This window comes from Canis lupus, chromosome 8 (assembly GCF_003254725.2).
Source record: "Canis lupus dingo isolate Sandy chromosome 8, ASM325472v2, whole genome shotgun sequence".
Classification (NCBI taxonomy): Eukaryota; Metazoa; Chordata; class Mammalia; order Carnivora; family Canidae; genus Canis; species Canis lupus.
The window spans coordinates 4,395,704-4,417,688 of record NC_064250.1 but is presented as its reverse complement, the minus strand read 5'-3'; the positions used below and the strand labels follow the sequence as shown (position 1 = coordinate 4,417,688).

The 21,985-nt window shown below is 46.4% G+C and overlaps 2 protein-coding genes across 3 annotated transcripts; one reads left to right on the top strand and one right to left on the bottom strand.

The window, feature by feature from the left end:
- Positions 1-4,119: 4,119 nt before the first annotated feature.
- On the top strand, positions 4,120-7,081 carry CMA1 (chymase 1). 2 transcript variants are annotated; one of them, XM_025443741.2, is made up of 5 exons: positions 4,120-4,216; positions 4,879-5,029; positions 5,730-5,865; positions 6,099-6,353; positions 6,750-7,081. In XM_025443741.2, exons 1-5 carry the CDS (start codon positions 4,159-4,161, stop codon positions 6,897-6,899), a joined length of 750 nt encoding a protein of 249 aa, XP_025299526.1. In that variant the 5' UTR covers positions 4,120-4,158; the 3' UTR covers positions 6,900-7,081. The 2 variants fall into 2 exon arrangements, with proteins under 2 accessions (XP_025299526.1, XP_025299527.1); XM_025443742.2 differs by having other exon boundaries at positions 4,142-4,216; positions 4,857-5,029.
- Positions 7,082-14,650: 7,569 nt separating this feature from the next.
- On the bottom strand, positions 14,651-16,211 carry LOC112657644 (alpha-ketoglutarate dehydrogenase component 4-like). The gene has a single exon (XM_035719745.2). The coding sequence runs from the start codon at positions 15,109-15,111 to the stop codon at positions 14,785-14,787; it is 327 nt and encodes a 108-aa protein (XP_035575638.1). The 5' UTR covers positions 15,112-16,211; the 3' UTR covers positions 14,651-14,784.
- Between the last annotated feature and the right edge of the window lie 5,774 nt (positions 16,212-21,985).

Genomic DNA, 21,985 nt, shown 5'->3' with positions numbered 1-21,985 from the left:
TAAGCAAGACTGTCCAACTTCTACTTTATTATCCTTAGCAATGGGGAAATCACTTAATTCCAGTGCCCACACATTCATGTTGTAACAACAGATTATTAGCAAATTCTTCCTTATATAAAGTCAACATTTTCCTCAGATGCTGTGGAATCAGATATGGAGTCCACATTGCCAGAAACAATGGCAAACCACACCACAGGATTGTTCAAGAGAGGCCTCCCAGTCCATTGGCTTGACCCAGACCCTGTAGGCAGCACCAGACACATGAACCATAACTAATTTTTCCCCAAAAATCAAACCCTCGGCCACTCACACTCATTAGAAAAATTAATTCCAATGGTGCCTGCTCCCCCAGTTTACACCTTTATAAATCAAATTGTATACCTACTCATCTGATTGACAGAGTCTCAGTCACAAGATTGGGGCCTACATGCAAGAGAAAGGAAGTTTACGGAATCCACCTTAGTTAGGAAAGCAAGAATCATAGTTGGGAGTTCCCTAACATAAGAAGGATGTTCAAGACACTAAGGATCCACTACATACATGGCAAATGTCTGCTACACTCCATCACTTGGCTGCCCAACATGAATGCACACTCCTTCTCCATGCTTCACCTTCCTAAAACAAAAGTGCTCCCATTGAACGTAATCCTATCTCTTGTACAAAGGAAAATGAGGTCAACTTCCCCCAGAACTGAAATAATCCAGTCTCAGCACCTACTGCTTTCAGCTCCAACTATAGGATCTCCAGATGATACCCATTCCCCCTCTATTTAGTCAGCTCCTCCCACCAAATTGATATTCTATAGACCATGGGCTAACCCGAAGGTTCACCACCAACAGCATACTATATGTAAAATAGCAGGAGGAAGGTAGAGGAAGGAGAAAAAGGAAATTGGTTCAAATATTCAAATACACACAGGACAGAGCAAGGAAGAAAATATGGACAGAGAGTGGCCTCATTATTTCTGAAATTGGCCCTTGACCGGAGCTATACCTATTCCAGTCTCTTGCCCTCAGCCAATACAGGTGAAACAGAAGTTGAATGTTAGTGAACCTGAGCCTTGGGAACACCGTGGAACTATCACACTAGCCTCTCAAATTCTAACTCCAAGAGTGAAAACTAGAAATGCTTCATTTATTTACTCCTCTGATTTTGGGTGCAACTGATACAGGACTTCTCCAGGTCCAGATTCTCCTCTGTTCCGCTGATGGTAGAATGCCCAGAGTAAGGTTGCCATCTTTAGCAAATAAAAATGCAGGACTCCCAGATAAATCTGAATTTCAGATAAACAATTTATCTTATTTTGTCTCATTTAATATTGAGATATACTTATACCAAAATAAATAGTTTCTTGTTCATCTGAAATACAAATTTAACTGGGTATTCTGTATTTTTTAAAAGATTTTTATTTATTTGTTTGTTTGTTTGTTTGATAGAGACAGAGAACACAAGCAAAAGGAGTGGCAGTCAGGACAGGGAGAAGCAGCTTGATGTGCGGGGAACCCAACACAGGGCTGAATCCTGGGATCATGACATGAGCCGAAGGCAGATGCTCAACCACTGAGCCACCAGGTGCCCTTTTGTATTTTTTTAAAGATTCATTTATTTATTTGAGAGAGAGAGAACGTGAGTGTGAGCAGGGGAAGGGGCAGAGGGAGAGAGAGAGAAAGTGAGAGAGAGAGAATCCTCAAGCAGACTTCCTGCTGAGCACAGAGCCTGATGCAGGGCTCTATTTCAGGACCTTTAGATCATGACCCAAGCAGAAACCAAGAGTCAGGGATCCCTGGGTGGCTCAATGGTTGAGCATCTGCCTTTGGCTCAGGGTGTGATCCCAGTCCGGGGATCAAGTCCCACATGGGGCTCCCTGTGAGGAGCCTGCTTCTCCCTATATCTGTGTCTCTGCCTCTCTCTGTGTCTTTCATGAATAAATAAATAAAATCTTTAAAAAAAAAAGAAAGAAAGAAAGAAAGAAAGAAAGAAAGAAAGAAACCAAGAGTCAGCCCCTCAACCAACTGAGCCACCCAGGCACCCCTGGGCATTCTGTATTTTATCTGGCAGATAAAGAGAATGAAAAATTAGTACAGGGATTCATCAGACATTACAGATAGGTGTAAATATAACTATCCTACAGAGAATCAGAGCTTGGGGCAACTGAGTACCTAACCAATACTTACTAAGGAACAGATTCCCCCAGTCACAAGCTCAAGCTAAGACCAAGGGCATGGTAGGATGATTTAGGGAAGGTATGTTTTCCCTGTGATTCCTTATCTCTGAATTAAATGGCTTCTGAATCTCCAAAAGAGTGGCGCCTGGGTGGCTCAGTCAGTTAAGCATCTGCCTTTGACTCAGGTCATGATCCTGGGGTCCTGGGAGAAAGCTCCATGTCAGGCTCCTTGTCAGCATGGAATCTGCTTCTCCCTCTTCCTCTGCAGCTCCTCGTGATTGTTTCTCTCTCTCTCTCTCTCTCTCTCTCTCTGTCAAATAAATAAATAAAATATAATAAATCTTCAAGAGAAACGACACTCTGCCTGTTATCCATCTCTTCCCTGGACTCACTGTTCCTCCAACCTGGGGAAAACAACAGATATGTACTTGAAACCTAGTTACAACAGTTATGAGTTATATGATCTTGTTCATGTTAATGTATCTGAGCCTCAATCCTACATTTGTAAAGTAACAGTAATGGTACTTCTTGGCGGGGGTGGGATCCCTGGGTGGCTCAGCGGTTTAGCCCCTGCCTTTGGCCCAGGGCGTGATCCTGGAGACCTGGGATCGAGTCCCACGTCAGGCTCCCTGCATGGAGCCTGCTTCTCCCTCTGCCTGTGTCTCTGCCTCTTTCTCTCTTTCTGTGTCTCTCATGAATAAATAAATAAAATCTTAAAAAAAAAAGAAAGGTACTTCTTGGGGTTATTGTGGAATAAAAGAGTAAAACCTCAGATACTGACATCTGTATACATTCTATTTCAGAAAAATAAGTTTGAATTATAATATGGGAGTAGAAAAGCCCAGGATCCCAGAGCAAACCACTCTTCTACATGTACATCCCCACTAGCGGGACTCTGTTTCTCTTAGGTGGTAGAGCAGAGAGGGCTCTGGATTTGGAATCAGGAAAACCTATTTCTGAACATAATACTCCATAAAACCGAGCTAATAATATCCACTTCACAGAGTCATTATGTAAATATATCTAAGAGTTGGGACAATAAATGATGCATAGGCTCTCAAAAAATGCTAATTCCAAGCCATTTACTCTTGTGATGATGTGTGTAAAGTCCTACCATAGGTTACGTTCCCTTCCTTCATCTACTCTCCAAGGATCTTTCTTATGCCAGTGAACATTGGTTCAGAGGAAGCAAGAGATCCAGATCAATGTTTTTCAAATTGCAGGCAATCATCCTTTAAGTGGGGTGCTGTTCATATTTTAACGTGGAGTGGGATGGAATGAAATAGAAACTGAAAGCACCGCACCTGACAAGGATAAATATTGTTTCCTGAAACTTGATTCATTTGTATGTGTGTACGTTTGTGCTCATGTACTCACACAAACATATAAATGGACATTGGGTCCTTCTTCAAAATGCATTTCCTACTCTCGGCCATAAAAGTGCATGTTTCGGGGCACCTGGGTGGCTCAGTGGTTGAACATCTGCCTTTGGCTCAGGTCGTGATCCTGGAATCCTGGGATCGAGTCCCACATCTGGCTTCCTCTGAGAAGCCTACCTTTCCCTCTGTCTATGTCTCTGCCTCTCTCTGTGCGTCTCTCATGAATAAATAAAATCTTTTTTAAAAAGTGCATATATTTCTGGATGCTCCACATAAGGACTCTCCCTACCCATATTTCTAAAGAGTCTTTAACAAAGTGCCCTAACTGGGAAAGACATGATCCTTCCACCCCCTACGTCCCAGATAAGGCACCATGGTTGAAAGCTCATCCTGGAAGCCAGAACTTCGGGGTCAGGACTCCACTTCACCTCCAGCAAAACAGAGCATAACTTGGAAGAAACATCTGATCAGAAAGATAGCCTAATATGGGAGAAGAAAAACATGACCACATAGTTCCTGTGGTTACCAGCCCAGCCCTTGGCTCATTGCTGGAGTTATAAAACCCAAGACCAGAAAATAGAAGCAGCATCTGCCCAGGGCAGCCTCACTGAGAAGATGCATTGTCTTCCTCTCACCCTGCTGCTCCTTCTCCTATGTTCCAGAGCAGAAGCTGGTGAGTCTTGGGATCCTTCCCCCTGGAAACGGCAGGATCAGCACCCCAAAACCAAGTTTAGTCTGAATATAGCTGACTCATAAGCAAGGTGGCAGGATCTCTCTGTAGGAGTCCAGAGTGAAGTTCCAATTGGGATATACCCACCCAATCTCTGTAGCCTGTGGTAATTCCCAGGGACAAGGAACCCCACTGACTAGGGGAAAGCCCAGAACAGGTGAAAGGAAGAGGGATATCTTCTCACTGTGAGATACTGTGTAGAAGGCCCTAAGTTCTCTTTATCTTCTGAGCTTCGGGGCTACACTTTATCTGTGGCCATTCTGTGACGCTGCTCACACAACCTGTGGAGAAGGTCAAGACAAGAACCTGGGGAGCTTGCCCTACACGGTGACAAAGGAGCATTAAGGCCTGGGCAATTTTGGAGTAGGAGAAATCTGAGGTAGAAAATGCCTGAATGGTAACAGAGGCCAGATTGGCTGTTGTACCCAGAAGAAGGAATGAGAATTTATATGGGAGGTTGTGGGTGGGGAGACCAGATACTAGAGCCTCCTGAGGGGGATGATGGGCCGAGCACAGGGTGAGGATGAGATTCAAAAGAAGCCCTTCCCAACTCCAGCCCAGTCTACGCATTCTCTGTATTCAGGCCCAGGGGCTCTCTGTTCCAGAGGAGATCATCGGGGGCACAGAGTCCAAGCCACACTCCCGCCCTTACATGGCCCACCTGGAAATCCTCACTCTCCGGAATCACCTGGCGTCTTGTGGTGGTTTCCTGATAAGGCGGAACTTCGTACTGACAGCTGCTCACTGTGCAGGAAGGTGACACAACAGGGTCCTGTTTATCTCCAAAAGGGGGATAGGGTAGCAGGGTAGCAGTGAGGGATGCACACTTAGGCAGCCTGAGGAGGGGCTCCTGGGACTGGGAGAGGCAAGACTTGAATTTAAGGGAATTGGTCCCATAATTGATGGATGCCCTGATCTTCAATCACTGTGAGCTCGGCAACCCTTCAAAGGAAAAGGAGCCCCTAACCAAGTGTCCCTCCTCTAAAAGTAACTCCCTTCTCCTCGACCCCAACATATGAGACATGTGACTTTCAGGCCACTTCCTCTCTGCCCTTTCCAAGAACGCTGGCCTTTAGTTCTCAGGGACTTGACCCATCCTTTCCATGGGAAGCAGAGAACAGGGTCTACCAGGGAAACCCCACCACCTCCCCCTTTCCTCTGATATCTCTCAGAGGGCTGGCCCTCACATAAGGCCCCCTGAATTAGGAAGCACTAACCCTGCCCCTGGATTCCCCCATGGCCGACTCGGTTCCCAGCAATTCCTGAGGGTCCTGGATATTGTCACTATTTCCCTAGTGAAACCTAACCCCCCAAATGCCACATGTGGCCCAGGGAAAGGAGGGGTGGGTAGAGTCCAGTAACCCCTGTGATAGACTCCAGTCCTCAGTGGGCAGATCCCAGGAGGAACCCTAGACCATCACTGTTTCTCCTTGTCCTTCCTTCTCTCTCTCAACAGGTTCATAATGGTCACCCTGGGAGCCCATAACATACAAAAGAAAGAAGACACGTGGCAGAAGCTTGAGGTCATAAAACAATTCCCTCACCCAAAATATGATGACCTTACTCTTCGCCATGACATCATGCTACTGAAGGTGATGACTTCTTTCTCCCCCTCCTCCACTTCCCATTCTCTTAGTTTTCTCTTTCAGGTCCCCAGTGCCCTGAAATTTCCTCAACCTGCCTATGGACTCCAACCCCACCAAGTCCCACCCCACCCCCGGGGGGCTAGTTTTAATGTGAAACAGTTTGCCCTGTCCTCCCCTGATTTCCTCCACCTACCCCATCAGCCCTTTCTGGCACTGACAGCCCCTCCTGCCCTTCACAGTTGAAGGAGAAGGCCAACCTGACCCTGGCCGTGGGGACCCTCCCCCTCTCACCCCAGTTCAACTTCGTCCCACCTGGGAGAATGTGCCGGGTGGCTGGCTGGGGAAAAAGACAAGTCAATGGATCAGGCTCTGACACTCTGCAAGAGGTGAAGCTGAGGCTCATGGACCCCCAGGCCTGTAGACACTACATGGCTTTTGACCACAACCTCCAGCTGTGTGTTGGCAATCCCAGGAAGACAAAATCTGCATTTAAGGTAATCCTCCAACAAGGGTTCTTTTCCATAAATCACTGTTTGTTTGGGGTCCAGAATGTCTCCTGGAAGAAGAGGGGGTGGGTAGACTGTCAGGTGGCCACAGGGTTTCAGATCATAGGCCTAAGGAACTGGAATCACCCCTCTCCAGATCTATCCCCCCACCCATACAGTCTCTAACCATCCCTCCAGGCTGCGGCACAGGGCACACAGGGTGGCAAGAAGGAAAGGGAGAAGGGGCATCACACTGAGACATATAACCCCATGAGGAGCCAGGGCTGCTGGGTCTGACCTGAGGTCTCACTGTGACTCGGAATTGGAACCCACAGGCAGAAGTGGATGACTTCTCTGCTGACCTTCTGTGCGCTCTCTCTCCCTCTTTCTCTCTCTGCCCCACAGGGAGATTCAGGGGGCCCTCTTCTGTGTGCTGGGGTAGCCCAGGGAATTGTGTCCTATGGGCAGAATGATGCAAAGCCCCCTGCTGTCTTCACCCGAATCTCCCACTACCGGCCCTGGATCAATAAGGTTCTGAAGCAGAATAAAGCCTGAATGGAGCCTGGGCAAGCCTGAGGGGAAATCTGGAACCAGACCTGAGCAGGCTCTCTGCCACTTACTCTGGAGCTGCCTCTAGTCTCTACTGAGGCCCCACTACATCCCTCAGACCCAAGAGGGCTCCTCCAGGTCACAGAGTCCTCAGTAAACCTCAATAAAGATCCAGCTTCCAGACTTGAGTGTGTGTCCTCTCTCTGACATTCCTTTCTCCTGGCACAAAGCAACCGGCCCCCAGCCTAAAGCAGCCTACAAGTTTGGAAGGAGTGGGAGTGGGGGTGGGTGGGGAATGTGAGAGACACAGAAACAGAGAGAAAACAATGAAGAAAAATTAGGGAAAGAGAGAGGGAATCCCTGAGGAGGCAGGATCCATATTTTCAACTTAAACAAGACATTACACCAGATCCTTGCTATAATCATCAACTTTATACTAATTCGGATTTATCTCTAGTAAGAGTCAGAATCACTAAGGTCAATGTGAATCATAAGCAAAGATATTAGATGTTTAGAGCAGCCCTGACCTCTCCACACTAGGTACCAGGAGTAGCACCTCTCTGCACTAAGTTACGCCAACCAGAAGTGTCTCAAGGCATCACCAAGTATTCCCTAAGGGCGCAGGGGAGCAGGAATCATCCTCAGTGAGAACCACTGGTTTATTTTATTTTATTTTATTTTATTTTATTTTATTTTATTTTATTTTATTTTATTTTAGAGGGAGAGCATGAGTAGGGGTTGGGGAGGGACACAGGGAGAGGAAAGAAGCAGGCTCCCCACTGAGCAGGGAGCCCAGTGTGGGGCTGGATCCCTGACTGAGATCGTGACCCAAGCCAAAGGCAGATGCTTAACCAAATAAGCCACCCAGGAGCTCCAATACACGATAATGTTTAAATATGCGATATTGGGAAGGCAGTTGGTGCCGCATAGAGCCCTCCTCACAGTCCATCTCGATACGAGAAGATCTACCATCTGTGGAGCTTTGATCTGAGATGCAAAGATTGTCTCTCACTCCCTGCTGCAAAACAGAGAGCTAGAGCAGATAAGATGAGGGACAGCATCACTAGTTCTGCATAAGCAACACCCAGCCCCAAGGGCTGCACCCAAACCAGTAGGAAGTCAAAAGCCTAGAGTCTACTCAGCACAAAGGCTTCCCTTTTGAGGGACTGGCTGGAGGAAAGAAACCAGGGCAGGAGGACAGGGATGGGTACAACAGAAGCTTGAGGCTGACAGCACTCCTGGCCTCTGAGGGTCTAGTTAGTCCCTGCCCAAAGTGAGTTCTCTCTAGCAATCCGTCTTTAAGACATAATCAGAGATAATGTCTTATACAAAAATTAATGAATAAAGATTTTAATCTCAGCATTGTTAATTATTGAAAAATTAGAATCCTGGCTGTGGGACAAAGTTTAAATGGTAAATTCATATGATTGCATATTTTTAATTCATTAAAAATTTGTCTTCAAAAACAATCATGTGGGAAAATTCCAAACTTCAGTGTAATGTAATGCAGGATTTGTTTTTCCTGGGAAGACCCCAGACTTTTCCTCTTCTCACTGTAAAATATCCCTTGACTGAACATCCCTCTACCAGGCCAAGAGAGATTAAGAGGAAGCTAACAGATCTCTGCCTGAAATATGTGATTTGTGACTGGGGCCATTATTTACTGAGTCTACATTTTGTCTGCTTTTCTGTTTGTTTAAGATTGATTTATTTAGGGACACCTGGGTAGCTCAATGGTTAAGCCTCTAGCTTCAGCTCAAGCCGTGACCCTGGAGTCCCAGGATCGAGTCCCACATCGGGCTCCCTGCGTGGAGCCTGCTTCTCCCTCTGCCTATGTCTCTGCCTCTCTCTCTCTCTGTGTCTCTCATGAATAAATAAATAAAATCTTTTTAAAAAGAAAAAAAGATTTATTTATTTGAGAAAATGAGCAAGGGAGGGGCAGAGGGAGAGGAAGAACCTCATGCACACTCCCCACTGAGCATGGGCACCCCGTCCTGCTCCCCAACTCGGGGCTCAATCCCAAGACCCTGATATCATGACCTGAGCCCAAACCAAGAGTCAGACGTTTATCAACTAAGCCACACAGACGCCCCTACTGAGTCTATGTTTTTGATTAAATGATGAAAGGCTTCTGTCCTTACTCAACCTTTCAATACTTTCAATTTATTTGGATACTTTAAGCCTTTGGAGTTTTGTGTTTTTGTTTCTCCTACATGACTTTAGGGCTATGAAACACCATGGCTCCCCAGAAGAGTTGGCTACATTACCGTTAAGTTCATTTCATCACTTAGGAAATGTTGCAGGAGTAGCAACCAAAAAACTGAGATCTTTGCTAGTGTTCATGATGGTTTTCCTGATGCCAATCGTCTCCGATATTCATCTCACACATGAGCTTATCTAGGTTGGGCTTGCGGGCTCTGAAAAGTGCAACATGACCAACTGCAAGTTTTCCACTGCTGGCCCCACCTCTGGGCTGTGAAACAGCCACATCAACGTGTTCTTTTGGCCTTTATCCTCAAAGGGTCTGTCTGTCTGGTCCCAGCAGTAACAGATGGCACGGTCACCCAGGGTAATTTAGGAAAAGTTCAATGACACCTCTATGTGCGAAGTGAATAGGAAACCAATAGGGGATGGTTACACACCCCAGGGTTGGCAACGGTACGAAGCCACCAGTATCCCTGTGGCATGAAGGGGGCTGGGGGAGGAGTGGTTACTGGAACACAGGAGAGCTGAAGCTCCATCTCCACTAGCTGGATCTGGAGCTTCGGGGCAGGAGCTATGGGCTGCAGAAGGGCCCACAACCAACCAATTCGAAGTGGATTCCCATGGAAGGACTGTGTGAAAAACTTCTACCATTTCACTCTACTTCTGCTCCCCAATTCCTGCCAGGGCTCCCATTGGCCAATCCCAACTGAAGGACAGAGGACAAGGGGGCTTTTGAAGTAGCCCACAAAGGTTTGCTCCAGAACAGGATGGAGAGTAAATCTAATAGATCAGAGAGGATCTGCACAATCCCGAAAGGAAGCTTCCATCAAGTCCTTTGACCTCTTCCCTGTCCCATGTCTTTGGTTGAAAGTTCTAAAGCCATCCCCCATTCTATTCACAGCAGCCTCCTTAACTCTTCCTCTCCAGAAACAGAAGGAAAAGCCAAAGGTCACATTACCAAACCAAAAGTAGCTTTCAATGCCAGAGAGCAGCAGGCCCAGGAGGGACACTGCTATGATTCAATTCTATGTGAGACGCAGGAACTGCGAGTTTTTTAAGGCAAACCCTCAAGAGACTTCTGGTCCCTAGGTGACAGAAGGCCACCAATGGGGTCAGAGCTGTTGTAGGAGACAAAAAGACATCTTTTGATTACTGGATGACAATGAATTGCCAACAATGGCTCCTAGAAACAGGGATACAACCTGGATCCCACCATTCCATCCCAGAGAGGGGATACACTGCTGTGCTAGGAAACATAAGCAGTCTTCCCACCACCCTTGATCTGACTTTAAGATGTTCCTCTAATCCTTGGCCAATGGAACCCACAAAATATCCAGCACTTCTTTTTTAAGATTTTATCTATTTATTCATGAGAGACACAGAGAAAGAGAGGCAGAGACACAAGCAGAGGAAGAAGCAGGCTCCATGCAGGGAGCCTGATGTGAGATTCAATCCCAGAACTCCAGGATCACGACCTGAGCCAAAGGCAGACATTCAACCGCTGAGCTACCCAGGCATCCCAATATCCAGCACTTTTGAGGTCTCTTGCATTATAGAATATGGCTGAGAGTAATACTTGGGAACCCAATATGCAATCATGGCCCATCTATTAGAGTTGAGAGCTACATGCCAAGTGACAAATGAGGTACTCATCCATGTCCATCTCACAGTAGGTCATTTGAGTTCTTGACCTCACCCTGTGGTCAACTCTTTGGTCTCTGAACTCTTTGGTCTCTTGGAATGTATATATGGCACTTAGAAGTGGACAGAACTTTCATAATGATACCCTGATTTATGAAATAAGGTTCATTTTGGTAAGAAAGGCTAAAAGGAAGCCTGTATAGCTGCCTCCCCACCTCTAGCCAGAATGATAAATCAGAAACATTACAACATCCCAGATGAAATGGCATAGTGTAATGGCACTCTTTTTGCTTGTTTGTTTTGAGAGAGAGAGAGACCATGTGAGCCAGTGGAAGTGGTACAGGAGAGAGAGGGAGAGAGAGAGAATCTTAAGCAGGCTCCATGCTCACTCTGATCTCACAACCCAAAGATCATGACTTAAGCTGAAATCAAGAGTGCTTAACCGACTGAGCCACCCAGGTGTCCCTGTGGTGACACTCTTAAAGACTTAAAGGATGGAGGAGATAGTATCCTGGAAAGCCAGATATACCATGGCACATGGCAATGGACTCCCATAAACTTCAAGTGGTAGCCCCACTGCTGCTGCTATTTTGCATATGTCATATCTTTGCTAGAATAGTTTAACACAGACTCTAGCATTTTACATGTGACCTTGGATCAGGCAAATGTGTTCTCTCAGTCCACATCAGGAAGAAGGATTGCAACAGTCCACACTCACCTGAGGAGGAAAGTGGTCTGCATTCACTATCTTGCCTCAGGATTATGTTAACTCTTCAGTTCTCTCAGGATACCCCAAAGGGGCCTTTATGTCTGGACATTGCACGGAACATCAAACAAGCCCACTATACTAAAGGCATAGAGCACTAAGAGGAGCAGAGCTTGGTAGGCCTCTTTGGATTTGGGAGATAGCATATAAACACTTGGGAATACTGCTCTGGCTCATTTACTGGGTGTCTCAGAGAGCTGATGACAGTGTTGAGAGAAAGTATCCCAAAGCCAGAGAGGAATCTGCTGCAGGTTCAGGCCCAAAGAATCCCAACTGACCCATGGGTGTTATAAGCTTTCCTGATAGATAAGAGTGAGCATTTATGAAGTGACTGACAAGGCCTGACTGGTGAATTACAGCCCAGCCCTCTAAGCCTCCCTGTCGTGAAGCTGCACCTTCTGAAGCAGAGAGTTATTTACCATATGACAAGTAACCCCTGGAAAGCTATTGGGCCCTAATAGTCACAGAGTATCTTATCTTGGGACGTGAGTGACTGCGATCAGACCAACTGAATTAAAAACCCTGGTTCCCAGGCATTAACTGGAGGATTAGTCCACCAGGACTGAGGACATAGTAAGGGCTTCACTAGTTACGGCTGCCAGCTGTCACGTCAAGCTTGTCTCGATAGTGCGAATCCCTAGGCAACAGTGAACTTACCTCACTGGCAGGGGTAACTCACCCTTTTTATTATACAAAAATGGAGTCGTTGCCACATAGTAAGAGCAGGAAGGAGGAGGAGGCACTCCTTGAGGCTTCTATGCCTGGTGATAACTTAAACACGTAGCTGTAACCACCCTACCCTGAAGAAAAGGACAGTAAGCTCAGAGATAAAGGTCTGGGTTACCCTACTGGTTAAACAATTTAAACCAACAGAAGACTTGCCAACAAGTGGAGCAGAAGGAGGGTGGCAGATAGGTGGCCAAGGAGGAAGACAACTACCAATGATGACCCTAGGACAAGCTGCAACCAGAGGGACTGTGGCCTGTCCTTACAAAGTGATTACCATTCACATCAGTAGACTTTGTGAGGCGTCTGTGTGGCTTAGTAGGTTAAGCGTGCCTGACTCGGTTTCTGCTTAGATTGTGATCTCACAGTCCTGGAATGGAGCCTGGCCTCGGACTTCCTGCTTGGTAGGGAGTCTGCTTCTCCCTCTCCCTCTGCTCGCAGGCTCTCTCTCCCTAAAATAAATATATTTTTTTAAAGAATTTATTTATTTATTCATGAGAGACACGGAGAGACAAAGGCAGAGACATAGGCAGAGGGAGAAACAGGCTCCATGCAAGGAGCCTGATGTGGCACTCAATCCTGGGAATCCAGGATCACAACCTGGGCCGAAGGCAGGCGCTCAACTGCTGAGCCACCCAGGTGTCCCAAAAAGCACTTTCACTGTTTTTGTTTGTTTGTTTGTTTGTTTTTTAAAGATTTTATTTATTTATTCATGAGAGACACACAGAGAGAGACTCCATGCAGGGAGCATGTGGGACTCGATGTCGATGTGGGACTGCATGTGGGACTCAATCCCGGGTCTTCAGGATCACACCCTGGGCCAAAGGCGGCGCTAAACCACTGAACCACCCGGGCTGCCCCTGTTTGTTTGTTTGTTTGTTTGTTTGTTTGTTTGTTTAAGATTTTATTTGTTTATTTGAAAGAGAATGAGCATGAAGTAGACTCGCCACTGAGCGGGGAGCCCCATGCAGGGCTTGATCCCAGGACCCTGGGATCATGACCTGAGTTGAAAGCAGACAACTTAACCAACTGTGCCACCCAGGCACCCCTCCCTAAAATAAATAAATAAAACCTTAAAAAAAAAAAGTCTTTCAAATGGGTAGACTTTAAGTAAACCTCTATAAGGCAAGGGGGCTTCAGACAATCAGGTGACGGCCTTACAAGCAAAGACAGGTTGCCTGACATAGAAGGATTCTTAAGACATAGAAAACCTGCCCATTTCCAGATGGCTGCCCTAAGGAATTCAGATTCAAGACTGCAACATCAACTCTTATCTGAACTTTGAGCCTCCTGATGTGACCTACAGATTTCAAACTTGCCAGTTCCTATGGTGGTGTAAGCCTGTTCCTTATATCTCTTATAGAGGGCACCGGGGTGATACAGTCAGTTAAGCAACTGACTCTTGGTCTCCCCTCAAGTCATGATTTCAGAGTCATGATCTGAGTAGTGGGGTTGAGCCCCGTGTCCAGGTCCCCACTAAGTCCAGAGTCTGCTTGGGATTCTCTGTTTCCCTCTCTCTCTCTCTCTCTGCCCCTCCTGTTCACTCTCCCCTCTCTCTCTCTCTCTCTCTCTCTAAAATAAATAAATAAAAATTTTAAAATAACAATAATAATATCTCTTATAGATAGATTGTTGTGCCCAAGATTGCAAATCCGAGAAACCACCAAGGAGCCGACACCGATGCAAGGACAAGAGGGTTTATTTGCAAGCTCAAGCTTGGGTCCAAGTACACCCAACACAGCGGAGCAGGGACTTGGACCCCGAAGTGGGTTACAGCTCGGTTTTCTATAGGCTGGTCTAGGGGATTTTCAGAAGGGATGGAGGAATTTCTCAAGTTCTGTTTACATTTTGATATGGGGCTTTCAAGGGCATTGAGCTCTGTTCTCATTCTAATATGGGACTTTCTACCACAGGTGTGGGCTCTGTTGTCTTTCTGATACGGGATTACCTGCCAAGGACATTGAGGACATTCTGCAGTTTTTCCCATAAAGTTCAGCTCTTATTCACAGGGGCCTAAGATGGCTGTACTTGTGCTAATGCTAAACTTTAGGTGGGATGGCCTTAATTTTTCTCGGCCTCCACATTTCCCCCTCTCAGAGGAACCTAAAGAAGGACCCAATCATGGGTCCAGGTTGGTCTCAGAGTGAGGCAGTGGGAATGATTAGATCATGATTCAAACCAACCTTGTTGCTGTTCTCGCTCCTGTTTGCGTCTAGCCAAACCTTTTCTGACTTTTGCCATAGATTCCCGGACTATTCCTGAGTGGTCAGTAAAGAAGCAACACTCCTCATTTGGGGCAACACATAACCCCCCCCCCCCTTGCTTGCAAAAGCCTCTCTACAGTTAAGATGCTCCCATCTTTTTAACCCTTAAAAGACTTTAAAAGCAAGGCTGAATTGGGTGCACATTTTTATTTTTATTTTTTTTATTTTTTTTAACAGAGTATTTATTCAAGTTGTTTACTGTATAATTTCTCATGTGCCATTTTGGAAGTTCTTTATTGTAAAGACTATTCTTTTGTCTGATGACAAACAGCAGCCACACTGTCAGTGATTATTCCGGACCTCCACGTTGGATAAATTCAATTTCTTCTTGAGACACAGGTTTCCTTCTGTATTTCTGAGGTAATGTTTTTATTATTTCTGCAGTATCTGGTGGACCATGATGCATCAGCAAATCTGGTGATTTACTTCCCTTAGAATGCTGTGAAATTGAAGAAGAATGAGACGGTAGTCCTGCTGATCTCAAAACTTCTGATACATTAGGTTTAGGATTGTCTCTTCTGTCAGGGAACTTTATTAATGGTGTATGTGGCTTGACTACCTGAACGACCCTGCTGGCGGACACCATCTTGCTGCCCATCATGACCCGGGTGCACATTTTTAAATGGCTAACAGGGAAGCAACATTAGTGGGGTAAGTGAGAATGGCACAGTCTTAGCTTTGGGGATTGTCCTTGTCTGGTTGGCCTTTCCATTCTGGAACAAAGTCCTTGAGAACAGCGTGTGAGTCAGCTGGCTGGACGTGGGTGTAGTGGACCCAGGGAGTAATCCCGTCGACCTTGAGAGAGGTGGGAGTGGTCAGGCTCATGATGTAGGGTCCCTTCCAGTGAGATTGAAGTGTCTGGTGTTGGTATCTCCGCATGTACACCCAGTCACCCGGCCAATACAGATGGGGGCCCAGGGGTGGCCCAGTCTTGTAGAGGGCCCTCAACTTAGGCCACACCTGCTCATGGGTTCATTGTAACATTTGGAGGGAGAAAAGGAGTTGGTGATCAAATTCAGCAAGCACCTCGGGTTTTAAATTGGGGATAATAGGTGGAGGAAAACCAAACATGGCCTCGTAGGGAGTCAGTCCCATCTTATATGGGGAGTTCCTCACCCTATATAGGGCGAAGGGGAGGAGAGTCACCCAGTCCCCGCCAGTCTCCAGGGCTAATTTAGTTAAGGTCTCCTTTAATGTTCTGTTCATCCTCTCTACCTGTCCTGAGCTTTGGGGCCTATATGCACAATGTAATTTCCAATCTGCCCCAAGTACTAGTGCCACTCCCCGTGCTACCTTAGAGACGAGTCCTGGTCCATTGTCTGATCCAATTCTAACAGGAAAACCATACCTCGTTAAGATGTGGTCATGGTCTGTGCTGTTTCATGTTTGGTGGGAAATGCCTCTGTTCATCCTGGAGGACAGTTTGTGGCTGTGGGATCCTTAAGACGGTTTCCTTCCATGCATCCGTCAACCATCTTTATCCATCCTTTAATTTGTACCCAAGGTAGCTCACCTCTGCTCTGCAGATCTAGGCTTTTTTAGCTGAGGCCCTAGAGCCGCTGTGGTTTGGAGCAAGTCCCTGGTGCTTCGTAGGCATGTGTCCTGGTCCTCCACCGCCAACAGGATATCAAATGAGCGTGCTCGGAACAGAACTCCCCCAAGTCTTCGTGTAAGGCCTCATCGAAGATGGTCGGTGAATTTTTGAATCCTTGTGGTAGTCGAGTCCAGGTGAGCTGGCCAATGATGCCTTTCTCAGGGTCCATCCATTCAAAGGTGAAGAGGTCTTGGCTCTTGGGTGCTAAAGGCAGGCTGAAAAAGGCATCTTTTAAATAGAAGAGGTGTATGGGTTTGGGACCGTAGGGTGCATATCCTCTACTCACCAGTTGACTTCCCTTAAGTCCTGGGGTGGCCTGTAATCATTACAGTGCGGTTTCTGAACTGGCAGCAAGGGAGTGTTCCATGCCAATTGGCAAGGCCTCAATATGCCCGAGTCCAGTAGTCGCCGTATGTGGGGTGTGATTCCCCTACGTGCTACGAGAGGCATGGGGTATTGGCGGACCCTGACAGGGTCTGCCTCCGGCTTTAGTTCTAGGTATATGGCCGGTCGGTGCCAGGCCAGCCCAATTCCCCCAGTTTCTGCCCACACTTGGGGAAATTCCTGCAGCCAATGGTCAGTGTCATTCATTGGGGCTGAGGGCATTTGGTGGAGACGATATTCGTCTTCTAAACTCAGGAGAAGCACCTGAATAGGGTGCCCCTCCTTGTTTAGGATTTTTGCCCCTTCGGGGTGGAAGCAAATTTGTGCCCCCATCTTGGTGAGCAAATCCCGACCTAACAACAGGTAGGGACACTCAGGGATGGCCATGAAGGAATGGGATACCCGGCCCATGCCGAGATCCACGGTTCTTCGGGTAGTCCATGAGTACTGTTTGGTGCCCGTGGCCCCTTGCACCCATGAAGTCTTGTTTGCCAATTTCCCTTGGGGTTGTAATAAAACCGAATCATGTGCTCCAGTGTCTACTAGGAATTCAACAGGTTGCCCCTCCATTCTGAGAGTTACCCTGGGCTTGGGGAGGGGTGCCAAACCCCAGCTCCCCTAGTCGTCCAGGTCCTCCATCTCCAAGATCTTGTCAGGGGCCTGAGGTCTTTTGTTAAGACAGTCTTTCACGCAGTGGCCCTCTTCTTTGCAATAAGAACATTGGTTTTTGTTCAGCTTAGGGCGCTCCCAACAGGGACCAGGGCCATCCTCCTTACCTGTCCCTGAAGCCAGCTTCTTGAGGTGCCTCCGTCTTTCCTGTGGGTCGTCCATGGTTGTGGCCAGTAGGATCTTGGACAGGTTTCGGGTCTGCTGGTCACTTAGTTTGGTTTATTGCTCTTCCGGACTTTATTATTATAGACTCTTTCTGCTACTATAAGTCCTGCAAGCTCTTCTCTCCTAGTATTCTCTCTAGGAAGGCTGCTGGACTCTCGTCCTTACCCTGTCTTACATAACCATACCTCTGCCAGACTGGGAGACTTGTGCGCGGCAGCCTGGAGACCTGCCATTAGAGTCTGGCAGTGGACCTGGAGTCTCTCCTTACCTTCAGCCGAGTTGTGCACTTTGGAGAGTAAAAATGGTTTTAGCCAAGGAGGGGGATTCTCACTCATGTCCTGCCAGACCAGGATGTAGGGAACCTGGTCAGAGTGGCCGTCCGGTTTGTTCCTGAAGATCGCAGCCTTAACCTGTAAGATAATAGGTAGGTGAAAAGTACCTTCTCGGGGCCATCCCACGTCAAAGGTTGGCCATTCTGATATGCAATAAATTTGGAATCTCTCTCTCCATATGTCTATGCTCAGAATACAAGCTCTTTCCCTAATATCCGAGAAGTGGGAGAACATAAGAGACAGGGGAGTGGTTTCTGTCTCCCCCATTATGTCCCCAATCCACACCAAGACACAGACAGTAAAGACGATTAACAAGGACCCAACAACACAGACAAATGCACAAACAGTTAACAAGGACATAGTAACACAGACCAGCCCGCAAACAGTTAACAAGAACACGGTAACAGACAAACGTTCCTGTGCGGCTGCGGAGACAAAACAGAAAGCAACCCGAAGGGCTGGCAGCCGGCCCTCCTTACAGATGAGGACCCCCGTCCTCCTTTACAGATGAAGACCCCATCCTCCTAACAGATGAGGACCCCCGTCTTCCTTTACAGATGAGGACCCCATCCTCCTTACAAATGAGGACGCCCCGTCCGCCTTACAGATGAGGATTCCCGTCCTCCTTACAGATGAAGACCCCGTCCTCCTTACAGATGAGGACCCCGTCCTCCAGGCAGGGGCAAGGGACGTCTCCTCAAGACCCCCAGTGGATGGCCCACCAGCGCGCCGCCTAAGCCAATGCCAACCCAATACACATTGGAATTCCTACAGGTAAAAGTACAGTTTAGAGCTCTCAGAGAATATGCACGCAAAAAGTGGAAAAAGTTGAGTGCACTCACCACGCGTGAAAGTCTCCGGATAGGGTCCTGGAGGTCTCTCGGATCCCAGACAAGCCCCCATATGTTGTGCCCAAGACTGCGAATCCAAGAAACCACCAAGGAGCCGACGCCGACACTGATGCAAGCACACGAGGGTTTTTTTACAAGCTCGAGCTTGCGTCCAAGTACACCCAACACAGCGGAGCAGGGACTTGGACCCCGAAGTGGGTTACAGCTCGGTTTTCTATAGGCTGGTCTAGGGGATTTTCAGAAGGGATGGAGGAATTTCTCAAGTTCTGTTTACATTTTGATATGGGGCTTTCAAGGGCATTGAGCTCTGTTCTCTTTCTAATATGGGACTTTCTACCACCGGTGTGGGCTCTGTTGTCTTTCTGATACGGGATTACCTGCCGAGGACATTGAGGACATTCTGCAGTTTTTCCGGTAAAGTTCAGCTCTTATTCACAGGGGCCTAAGATGGCTGTACTTGTGCTAATGCTAAACTTTAGGTGGGATGGCCTTAATTTTTCTCGGCCTCCATAAGATACCCAAAATATATATATGTGTGTGTACATTTTATGTAAATTGAAATGACCGCTACCTTGAAGAATCAATGACAAGGCAAAATGAACTCAGTGTAAGGCAGGAGTGGACCTGACCATTTCAGAGGGAAGAGATGATCTGACTCTGTCCCTACTCCGTCCCTGCTCACTGAAGGGTGCTTCCATAGAAGGTTTCTTACTCTAGTCATCCACAACTCGTTCCCTAAAAGCTTTCCCTGGAATAGGTGCATGTTTAGCCAATGCACACAGCAGAAGAGAAGTGGCCCCTAAAGTAGCTTCAACCCATAAGGGATGGAAACTGGTGTTTAATTAACCCAGTGTCATCACTCGGCTGATGAGACAACTCTGAGGCATGTCTTACACCATCTCCCCAAAGTCCCAGGTGAGATGAAGCCCCAGGTGTCCACAGCAGTTATCTGCTCAGTAACATACCCTGTATTTTCTTTCCCTCTTTCCTTCCCTACTCTACTTCTCTCCACTCCTCTGTTGACACTTCCAGGCATCACATCACAGATGAACTACTTGCACTCAAATCTTTGTATCATGGTGTGTTCTGGGAAAATCCGATCTGAAATATTCCCAGAAACCAAGATTTATTAAATCTGTTGTAATTAGCACAATGAGATGTTGATGCAAAGACAATTAATTAGAGCAATTAAACAGAATTGACTCTAGAAAGAGACACATTCATCTATGGACACTTGGTCTAAACAAAGGAACAACTGCAGGATAGTGGGAAAGGACAGTCCTTTCAGAACGCACTGCTGGGCCAAGTGAATATCCATGGGGAAAATGAAATTTGACCTCATCTCACAAACACACAAAGATCAATTCCAGGTGGTCCACACATGACAGGTAAAACAATGAAACCCCCAGACAATGTGACAAGAGAGTATCTTTTAACCTTGTGCTTTGGAACGATCTCTTCCAGGCACACAAAAACCACTAAAGTAAAGCGAGTTTCTCAATCTTGCACTACTGACATTTTGAACTGGATAAATTTTTGTTACGGGGGCTGTCCTGTGCATTGTAAGATGTTCAACAGCATCCCTGGCTTCCCACTAGATGCCAGTACCACTGCCAATACTACCCCAATTATGACAACCAAAAGTGTCGCCAAGACATTGTCAAATGTCCCCTGGGGGTACAGCTGCCAGATTTAGGGAGAAAACAGAACACCCAGTTAAACTTGAATCTTAGATAAACAATAGCAAAATAGGGATCCCTGGACAGCTCAGTGGTTTAGCACCTGTCTTGGGCTCAGGGCGTGATCCTGAAGTCCCAGGATCGAGTCTGACGTTGGGCTCCCTGCATGGAGCCTGCTTCTCCCTCTGCCTGGGTCTCTGCCTCTGTGTGTGTGTGTGTGTGTGTGTGTGTGTGTGTGTGTGTGACTCATGAATAAATAAATAAAATCTTAAAAAAAAACAGCAAAATAGTATGTGTACCAAATATTATCTAGGAAATATTTCTATTAAATTTGTTTCATTGTTTATCTGACATTCAGATTTAACTAGATGTCCTGTATTTTATCTGAAAGTCACCTCTAGTAAAGAACTACTGTCTCAAAAGAAAAATGATTTGATATATTGGACAACAAGAATCACCTTTATTTATCAAAAGACATCTTTTAGAGAGTGAAAAAGCAAGCTACCAAGTGGAAGAAGATCCTTGTATCTATCACATATGCCCAGCTAAGGGCTCACACGCAGAATTTATAAATAATGCTTTATGAGCAATAAGAAAAAAACCAGACCATGCAATAGAAATGCAGACAAGAGACAAGAAATTCACAAAACAAGATATCCAAGTAGCCAATAAACATGTGAAAGGCACTCAACCTCATTTGCAATCAGGAAAATACAAATTGAAACGACAACGCAATACAACTACACACTCACCAGAATGGCTACAAGACTAATAATATCAGTACCTGCAAGGAGAGCAACAGGAACTCGTCTAAACAGTGCGGGAGGGGCAGCCCCGGTGGCACAGCGGCTTAGCGCCGCCTGCAGCCAGGGCCGTGATCCTGCATGGAGCCTGCTTCTCCCTCTGCCTGTCTCTGTCTCTGTCTCTGTCTCTCTCTCTCTCTCTGAATAAATAAATAAATAAAAATATTTAAACAGTGCGGGAGGGCCTGTAAACAGACTCGACCACTTTGACAGCATCAGTTGAGAAGCAGAAAACATGCACATCCTCTGACCTCTCAATTCCACTTCTTGGAATATACTCAAAAGGAAGACCTGCATCATAAAGCATGAACAAGAATCCTCATAAGAACATGATACTTGAAAAAAAAAAAAAAAAAAAGAACATGATACTTGGAAACAATCCAAAAGTCCATCCACAGTAGAATGAGTGAATACAACTGCACTCTGGTATACTACAGGGGAGGGATACTCAGGTAACCCGTGGCAATTAAAAGTTTGGGCTCCCTGCATGGAGCCTGCTTCTCCCTCTGCCTGTGTCTCTGCCTCTCTCTCTCTCTCTCTCTCTCTCTGTGTGTGTGTGTGTGTGTGTATGTGTGTGTGTGTCTCTCATGAATAAATAAATAAAATCTTTTTTAAAAAATAATTAATTAATTAATTAATTAATTAATTAACGTTTGGATTTTGCGGGCTCCTGGATGGCTAAGTTGGTTGAGGCCTGCCTTCCGATCAGGTCATGAGCCCAGGATCCGAGGATTGAGCCCTGACTCGGGCTCCCTGATCATCAGGGAAACTTCTTTTCCTTCTCCCTCTGCCCCTTGCCCTGCTCGTGCATGCATGTATGTTCTCTGTTTCATTAAATAAAATCTTAAAAAAAAAAAAAGTTTGGATTTTTTGTTGTTGTTAAGTTGTTCCCAGTCCCTCTCAGTGTTTTGGTTACCTTATTTCTAGTTGATATCTAACTCTTGCCATCCAGTGACCTCTGTTTTTCCTCACCCAGCCAATTTGACCATATTTTTTTTAAGCTTTTATTTATT